Source organism: Entelurus aequoreus, linkage group LG02 (genome assembly GCF_033978785.1).
Source record: "Entelurus aequoreus isolate RoL-2023_Sb linkage group LG02, RoL_Eaeq_v1.1, whole genome shotgun sequence".
Lineage (NCBI taxonomy): Eukaryota > Metazoa > Chordata > Actinopteri > Syngnathiformes > Syngnathidae > Entelurus > Entelurus aequoreus.
This window is the reverse complement of record NC_084732.1, coordinates 35,253,573-35,262,779: the sequence shown is the minus strand read 5'-3', so window position 1 is coordinate 35,262,779 and position 9,207 is coordinate 35,253,573. Positions and strand designations below refer to the sequence as shown.

The 9,207-nt window shown below is 40.3% G+C and overlaps 1 protein-coding gene across 3 annotated transcripts in view; it reads right to left on the bottom strand.

The window, feature by feature from the left end:
- itsn2b (intersectin 2b) overlaps window positions 1–9,207 on the bottom strand; it is a 64,441-nt gene that overhangs the window by 19,945 nt on the left and 35,289 nt on the right. For all 3 annotated transcript variants that reach the window (XM_062025909.1, XM_062025911.1, XM_062025908.1), the window contains exons 29-36: window positions 7,179–7,300; window positions 6,999–7,105; window positions 6,742–6,925; window positions 1,574–1,669; window positions 1,401–1,484; window positions 1,181–1,264; window positions 1,035–1,097; window positions 624–767 (exon numbers count right to left, since the gene is read on the bottom strand). In XM_062025909.1, the coding sequence (XP_061881893.1) occupies window positions 624–767; window positions 1,035–1,097; window positions 1,181–1,264; window positions 1,401–1,484; window positions 1,574–1,669; window positions 6,742–6,925; window positions 6,999–7,105; window positions 7,179–7,300 (884 nt within the window). The remainder of the gene's footprint in view (window positions 1–623; window positions 768–1,034; window positions 1,098–1,180; window positions 1,265–1,400; window positions 1,485–1,573; window positions 1,670–6,741; window positions 6,926–6,998; window positions 7,106–7,178; window positions 7,301–9,207) is intronic.

The window sequence follows — 9,207 nt, the reverse complement described above, 5'->3', positions numbered from 1 at the left end:
TCTACACACAGAAGTAATCATCAACTTAAAGTGCCCTCTTTGGGGATTGTAATAGAGATCCATCTGGATTCATGAACTTAATTCTAAACATTTCTTCAAAAAAAGAAATCTTTAACATCAATATTTATGTAACATGTCCACAAAAAATCTAGCTGTCAACACTGAATATTGCATTGTTGCATTTCTTTTCACAGTTCTTTTTGACAGACATTTAAAAAAAATCTCATGTACCCCTTGACATACCTTCAAGTACCCCCAGGGGTACGCGTACCCCCATTTGAGAACCACTGGTCTAGCACAGTGATTCTCAAACTGTTGTACATGTATCACTAGTGGTACGCCAAACAATCACTTACTTAAATATTCAAACACAGTGTTACTGTTCAAACTGTGTGTAATGTTCAGTGGGCAAAATATTAAATATACTTGTTAAATAAAACCTCTATTTTTTCTAAATAAATAATTAGGCTACTGTATTTTAATGTTGGTCATTATGGTGGTACTTGGAGAGCCAAATGTTTTCTGAGGTGGTACTTGGCGAAAAAAGTTAAAGAACCACTGGTCTAGCATGTTTACCTTTTGTAAACAATGTTTTACTCATAAGCAAACATTTACTGTCTTACCAGCTTGTACATTTTGAGCTGTATGTGGTTCTTGGTGCCAAAAAGCTTATCAATGCCGGACGAGGTGAACTGCTTGTGAGTCAAGAGCAGGAAGTCATTGAAGAGGAAGGCCCAGAGTTCTTTGTTGCTCTTTGCCTTGTACATCTTGCAAAAAAAACAAAAAAACAATAGAAAACTAACGATGAAACCCACCATCCAAACAAAAACAGGTAAAAAAAAAAAAAGTGTATCTTAAACAGATCAGCTCCTTAACTGGCTTATCCTGAACCAGACTTCATGACAAAAAACTTTTTGGGTCATTGAAATACTTGACTACTAATACTACTAATATGTAGTAAGACATAAGACTTAAAAAAAAGCATCATCACTATCCTAAAATCATCCAGCCATATAAACATGACAAATACTCACTTTGCCACTATGAAGCAGCTTTCTGGGGCCCAAACAGTTGGTGATCGAGTTAAAAACGATATTCTGTTAAAAAAAAAAAAAAACTCATAAGAACCCTTTTTTAACAATATCAGTTGTGTACAATCACAGTTAACATGTCGGAATACCTCAGCAGCACCATCACAATGGACATGGTTCTGAATCCACTCCAGCTTGTCTGAGTTCTCCTTATCTCTCACTCCTTCATTCACCTGGTTGAGAATGCCATTAAGAAATATAATTGACAAGTTAAACATCTAAAGAAAACTAGACAAAGAAACTCGTGGTATAATTACATTTTTGGGAAATACTAAATACATGTATTAATTTTTTTATGTTACCGCACACCTGTTGACAGAGCTCCTCTGCCCTCTCCAGAGCTTCTTTCAAAGGAACTCTGTCAGCATGCCCCTCTTCAGTGCACTCCAAGATCTACATGGGAAAAATACAAATAATAATGAGAGAGTGGTTTGGTTCTTATTGGGCACAATTAGATGCAGCAGAACATATATGTACTGTACATTTTTGATGTGCAGCGGGTAGCGTGTGATCCTCTGCATGGGTTTCAGTAGGAAGCTGGACAGCGGCATCCCTTTACACCTGTCCGTGGCAATTTTCTGATTAATTACAGAAAAGAGGGAAAAACACATTACACCGTGCTACGAGCAAACAACTCCACCTCGACTGAAGTCAAGTTATGAGATTTTAAGAGTTTAAAAAAAAAAAGTATTTTTTTTTTTGTAGATACATCTTCTGATGCAAAACTGGGGCACATCTTCAGTGATTTTCCTGAGTTCATTGGGTGTTTCAGGCCTTTTGAAATCATACACCCTCTCTCAGGCGGCCCAGCTGAGGTTCATGACGCCTCAGCTTGTGCCCTAGCAGCACTTAACCACAGATCTGCCCTCTTTATCCAGAGCCACCTAGAGGCTTTCTCTGCAGCCTCCGTGTTGTTGTGGATGGCCCTTCTCCTTCTCTCTCCTGTGATGCCGAGTGCAGTGTAGGCTCTGCATAGAGACTGTCCAGCGACAAGGCAGGCACCTAGCCTTCCAGCCTTGTCTGTGGCAGTCGCTGACTAGGCTGTCATACTTCTCCCTCTTCCACTCAAAGGCCTCTTCCATTCGCGCTTCCCACGGCACAGTGAGCTCCAACATTTTTTGTTGCCTCTGACACCAGTACAATGTCAGGTCTGAGGGTGCTCTTAACGACATGCTGAGGAAACTTGAGTTGACTGCCCGAATCCACTGACAGCAAGTGCAAGTTAAAGCTCTACTATGCAAAGCGAAAGCCATTTATCAACAACATCCAGAAACGCCGCCGGCTTCTCTGGGCCCGAGATCATCTAAGATGGATTAAGGACTAAGTGGAAAAGTGTTCTGTGGTCTGACGAGTCCACATTTCAAATAGTTTTTGGAAATATTCGACATTGTGTCATCCGGACCAAAGGGGAAGCGAACCATCCAGACTGTTATCGACGCAAAGTTCAAAAGCCAGCATCTGTGATGGTATGGGGGTGCATTAGTGCCCAAGGCATGGGTAACTTACACATCTGTGAAGGCACCATTAATGCTGAAAGGTACATACAGGTTTTGGAACAACATATGCTGCCATCTAAGTGCCGTCTTTTTCATGGACGCCCCTGCTTATTTCAGCAAGACAATGCCAAGCCACATTCAGCACGTGTTACAACAGCGTGGCTTCGTAAAAAAAGAGTGCGGGTACTTTCCTGGCCCGCCTGCAGTTCAGACCTGTCTCCCATCGAAAATGTGTCGCGCATTATGAAGCGTAAAATATGCCAGCGGAGACCCCGGACTGTTGAACGATTGAAGCTCTACATAAAACAAGAATGGGAAAGAATTCCACTTTTAAAGCTTCAACAATCAGTTTCCTCAGTTCCCAATCGTTTATTGAGTGTTGTTAAAAGAAAAGGTGATGTAACACAGTGGTGAACATGCCCTTTCCCAACTACTTTGGCACGTGTTGCAGCCATGAAAAGTTTATGAGTTTGAACATCAAATATCTTGTCTTTGTAGTGCATTCAATTGAATATGGGTTTAAAAGGATTTGCAAATCATTGTATTCCGTTTATATTTACATCTAAAAAAAAAAAAGATCATAAAGGCTTACCCCCCAAAAATAAATAGCTTGTTGCATCAAATAATTAAAAAACATTCAGTTAAAGGGGTTGTTTGCAACATTTACACAGATGCCAAGAGAGCGCCAACTTTCCAATGTATTTTAGACAGCGTATCCCTCTTCCGGCTTCTGAAACGTAATGACGTAACTACTTATGTCCGTAACACATGTACAGGCAGTAGCTATAGGTGTTGTTGGCTAATAATAGCAATTTCGATTTGCTTTCATTGAATGTATATTCTATCATAACAACAACATGACAACAAATTGTTTGTTGCTTTTCTTGGACTGCTTTTGTATGTGTGCACGCACTCTCTGCGTGTACGTGTCGACGAGACAGGGTGAATTACCGCCGTAAACCCCAATCATTTTATTTGGGCCTGTAAAAAAATTTACTACACAAACTTAGTAATTGTGAAAAATATAGACCCTTTTTCACACAAATGTGTTCTGTGAAACCACTAATGGTAACACAAGCTAGCCAATGGTGTTCTTGTTATATTTTTTGCTTTCAAAAATGTTACTGTGAGCAAGTTGCAAACAGCCCCTTTCAGAATAACAGTAGCTATATTGAGTATTTTTTTTTCCTGTCAAAATTTAACTACATTTAGCAAGAACGATGAAGTGTCTTCTTATTTCCATTAACTAATGTGGAGGGTCATATGTGGCCCTTGGGCCTTGAGGTTGACACCTGTGATATAACAGAATTGATTTACTATCCACTGAAAATGAGTCAACACCCAATCATTTTTGTGTAAATGGATATAATAACAACACAGGTGAGCAATCATTATTTTGTAAATGGCCATAATATCAACACAAGTGAGCACCAAGATTATTGTGTCTTGCCTACCTACAGTCAGGCCTGGTGGTGGAAGTGTCATGGTGTAGGGCTACACGAGTGCTTCCAGCACTAAAGAGCTGTGGTTCATTGAAGGAAACATGAATTCCAACATGTACTGCACTGTGTGACTAGGTATGGGCACCAAAAGCTGGTTACATGATGGTATTGGTGCTGCTTTACATAGTAATAACTGGACCGGAAATAGAAGAAGCTATAGGTGCCTTGTTCAAGTGCTTAATGAATGCAGACTCATCCTCTTGCAACATGTCATTGGCGGTGAAATTGTGCAAGTAACATTCTTGAAAGTCCCAAAAGAAGCACCGAGTCTGACTCTCTTTTTAAACCTTATTGCCAACCTCAACATGCCCTAATAACACAGTCAGCCCCACAGCGCTAGCCTAGCCAGTAGCCACAAAAATAACAAAGCACTTCCTTATTATGCACCAATGACCATTAACGCGAGTGAAGATGCATTCAGCATTGCTGGGAATTTTGAGCATCAAACATTACAGGCAATAATTAAGTAACTTTTTTGCACCCTTTAAATAATCTGGATTATTGCAATAATAATGACAATTTATTCATTCTTATTACTGAATGCGTTACTTAGCTGTCATTTAATTTATATCACTGAAATATTTGTATTACTATTGTGTTCAACTTGTATGTCAAAATATTCCATAAAAATTAAAAGACGTTGTTTGTTTTTTTATACAGAATTTTTTATGTTTTCAATTTTTTAAGAACCAATTTGGCCACCGGCACCATTTTTTAAAGGACCGATTTAGTACTAGCATCGGTCGAAATGTAAACAATGGCCATCCCTAACTGTGATATCCTTAAAGCCATGATCCCTGTGTGCGTGCAGTTCTGGTGAATTCAATACCAAAGAGGATTAAGGCAGTGCCAGATAACACTAAATATTGACACTTTGGACATGTTCACAGTGAGGTATACTCACTTGTGTTGCCAGCTAATTAGAAAATAATGGCGGTGTCTGTTAACTTAATTTCAGTGTATAGTAAATGTATACTGCTACACAAGCTGTACACTGACTACTCTAAGTCTTATACAAGTTTAATATCAGTATTGCCCTTTGAGAGGATATGCTAAAATGCTTACTAAGGGGTGCAATCACATTTGTGAAATAAATTATGCAAAAAAAAAAAAAAAAATTAAGCATTGTAGAAAATACAATACTAAACATACAGTGGTACCTCAACTTAAAAGTGTTTTGATAAAAGAGCTGTCTCTCTGCTAATTGTTATGCTTTAAGTTGCAAACAAAACCTTGATTTACTAGCATCCCGCTATTATTTGGCGTAGTAAATGCATACTTGCCAACCTTGAGACTTCCGAATTCTGGAGATGGGAAGATTGGAGGGGGGGGTTGAGGTGCAGGCAGCATACCTCTTCCCCTTTGAGCTTCAAGTGTATTTCTTCTTCTTACTCGTCGTTGCCATGTCTCTTCTTCGTTCTTCTGCTTTGTCTCCTTCTTGTTGTGTGTGCAGTTGTGCACTGAGCTCCAAAAGACTTAGATGTTATTGTAGCGTCCCGGAAGAGTTAGTACTGCAAGGGGTTCTGGGTATTTATTCTGTTGTGTTTATGTTGTGTTACGGTGCGGAAGTTCTCCCGAAATGTGTTTGTCATTCTTGTTTAGTGTGGGTTGACAGTGTGGCGCATATTAGTAACAGTGTTAAAGTTGTTTATACGGCTACCGTCAGTGTGACATGTATGGCTGTTGACCAAGTATGCCTTGGAATCGCTTGTGCGTGCGTGAAATTAACGTTATCGTTAAACCAGTTAAAAGATCATACAACATGTCAGTAAAGACCATTGTTAAACCCGTCCAACGCTACATTATTATGTGACTGTGCCGGCACGCTGTTTATATGGAGGAAAAGCGGACGCCTGGACAGCATGCAGCAGTTAAGGGGTGAAGGTTTCAGGTGAGAGAGGACGCTAAAGGCAGTGCCTTTAAGGCACGCCCCCAATATTGTTGTCCGGGTGGAAATCGGGAGAAAGGTTGCCCTGGGAGATTTTCGGGAGGGGCACTGAAATTTGGGAGTCTCCCGGGAAAATCGGGAGGGTTGGCAAGTATGAGTAAATGTCACAGTGAACCCAGTAAGATCCAACCAAAACATCTAGCATTAGCTTATAGATAAAGATCGACATAACTTGGTTTTTCCAAGTATAGGAAGAAAGAAAGTGAGTGTTAAGTACAGTTCTGATAAGAAATGGATGAAAGGCACTAAATTAAACAAATAAATCATCAAAAACGTGACTTGGGAAAGCAGTTGGAGCGTAGCATTGCTAATCTTCACCATACTCAAGCAGAATGAGTCGATAACGCAAGATAAGAATATTAAAATTATATTAAAGAGGGCTAACATTTATCCATGAAAATATGGTAAAGCTGCTTATGGTGTGTTTGAAGGAGAAGCAGCTGGAAGGACGCACAATAGAAGTTCACTCTCCGGGGTAAATGCTGTAAATTGTTACATTACTTCATACTTCTACTGCAGTTAGTGGTAGTACATTCTATTGCATTGTTCTGATACAATATTTCTCATCTAAAAGTTTTGTTTTTTTTAAAGGCATGTTACATGTTTTAAAGGGGGCCAAGCACCAATACAAGTTTTTCGAGTTGAGAGCTACGTCACAAACCCAAGTTAAGGTATTACTGCGTTTTAAATATCAGGAGGCTTACCTTGAGGACAGCCTTCAATTCAGGCTCGTTGTCGGTACGCGTCTGCAGCAGCGCAGCTCCATTAATCTGAGACGAGCAGAAGAGGATGTACGGCTGCATGTGGGGCAACTCGGCGGCCAAGATATCTCCCACCATCTGCACCGGCATGTTCTCGCCATCACTCTTTTTTCGAGCAGCCAACGCCCTGCAAGCACCATGTAACCCAATATTTAAAGATGCACGTATTAAACATCCGTTCTAAGAGAAGCGACACTTACTTGAGAAACTTCTGGTTGCAGGTCATCAGTTCTTTCCAGTTGACAAAGATCATTTTCAACTCTGCTTCTGTTAGTGGTCCAGATTCCGACATGGGCTTATAGAAAACCTAAAAGCAGTACCCCAGTTGTTTGTCATGCTGTCATACTTGACTCAGTAAACTCCTTAATGTGAGTGCTGACCTCAACCACTGTCTGCAAGTCCTCCACATATCTCTCTTCAGTCTGTAACAGCTCATGGATGTAACCCTGCCTTTTCTTCTCTAGCGGGCTCAATGAGTTCAGGATTGTCAGGTTTGCACACCCTGCAGAAGAGCAACACACATAAACACACACACGACAGGGGTATTTTTCATGTCAAACACAAAGACAAAATAAGCTTTGTGAGCATTTCTACTGTTGAATATTTGAGTAAAAAAAAAACCCTGTTAAGAAAAATGGGAGTCAAAAGAAGTGGAATTACTATGTGAACATGCTTACCTGATGCCAGATTTATTAACACGTGTGAGTGCCCCAAATTTACTGACTGGCACTCCATCCCAGTTTTCAGCCCTGCTTCTCCGGATTCACGCTCATTGTCTACCTCGTCCCAGAGGTTTAAAAAGTGAAATCTGCTCTCTAACGTCATCCCCTATGAGTATTTTCCTTGTCCCTGTCTTCAAGTAAGTCACAGTTTTTGTCTTTCACCTTCTGGCTCGGCTGTCATTATTTTGTTGCTGAGGTGTCAGATTAAACTGTTTCCCAGAGGAAAAAAAAACTCTGTTTCTACCAAAACAGGAAGAGGAAGATTAGCGTTTCTTTAGTTCTATGTGGCATGCGAAGAACAAGAAGTTGATAATTTTAAGATCACTATGGGGAAGTTGAGTTTTTTTTTAACAAAATTGTTATTTAGAAACAAGTTTAAATAACATTAATAAATCAACCAGTGGTGGGACATGTTCATTTTTAATAAACTGAGTTGAGGGTTACTGAGTCAGTCAGACTTATCTCCTCATCCTAATCATTCAATGTGTTCACAACAGACACATCTTCACACATGTGACTGCCAACCACCACGGGCATCGGAAGAATACAAAAGAAGAACACGTTAGGTGTGAAATTCAACAAAGCTTTAATGTTTTAAGGCACAATCAAAAGAAAATAAATACACATCACCATAGAAAGTTGTGCTTTGCTAACATGAAGTGATCGTGGAGTGCATTGTACACTGCTTTCTTGCTGCTTTGTGCTTCAAATCTGAGTAGAGCTTGTGGTACATTGAGCTTCAATCATTCAGAAATTGTAATTTGAATACAAATAGTCCCCTCTCCAGCAATAAAACAGCATGGCGGCACACTAGACAAAACATATCGCTAAAGCTTGAGTAGAGTAATTTGCGTTTTATACTGCAGTCATTAAAAAACAAAATGGCTGTCATTTGCCGGCAAACCACTTGGTGCTCTAGTGAGGATAATCTGAAAAGGCACTTAAAATTAGGCAAAATGTGGTCAAAGGTAGCAAAGGTTTTTAAAGATGCATTTATGCAAAACAAATTGAGGACTCCCAGAAAAGGAACGGAAGTTAAGCAAGAAGGAAGCACGTTGGGTGGAAAAGATAAGAACAGGCACAAAAGGAAAGCCTAGAGGAGAGACCCACTATCTAACTCTCATGTTAAAAAAGGCACATTTTGTTCAATCAAGAGTCCTCACAGTGAGACTACAACATGAGGAGATTGTGTGGGGCAGCCCAGTCCAAACGCTACAACTTTAGAGCAGAGAGCAATAAAAGTGGGTCTCTGTGGAGTCGGCAGGACAGGAAGAAAGGGTAGATCACGTTCTACTGCCCTAAAAGGAGACAAGAGGGTGAGCAGGTGGGAGGGCAGGAATGTAGAAAATGAGGAGAAAGAGGAAAACAAGGTGAGACTGTCAGCAGGTAGCTGGTGACATAACCACAGAGATTAATGTGCAAAACATCTCCAGTTTTGACAGAGATTCAATATAATTCCCTAGTATGCGGTCTTTTGCATTCATGACAAAACAAACAAACACTTCTTAACTTATCAGTTGTTGGGCGGCATGGCAGAAGGGGCAGAGTGGCCATCTAGCAATAGGAAGATTCCGGCTCTCCCCAAGACCTCTGGAGGTATCCTTGAGGAAGATACTGAACCCAGAGTTGCTCCTGACGCTGTGTCATCAATGTGTGTTTCCCCACTGTGGGACTATAAGGGATTATC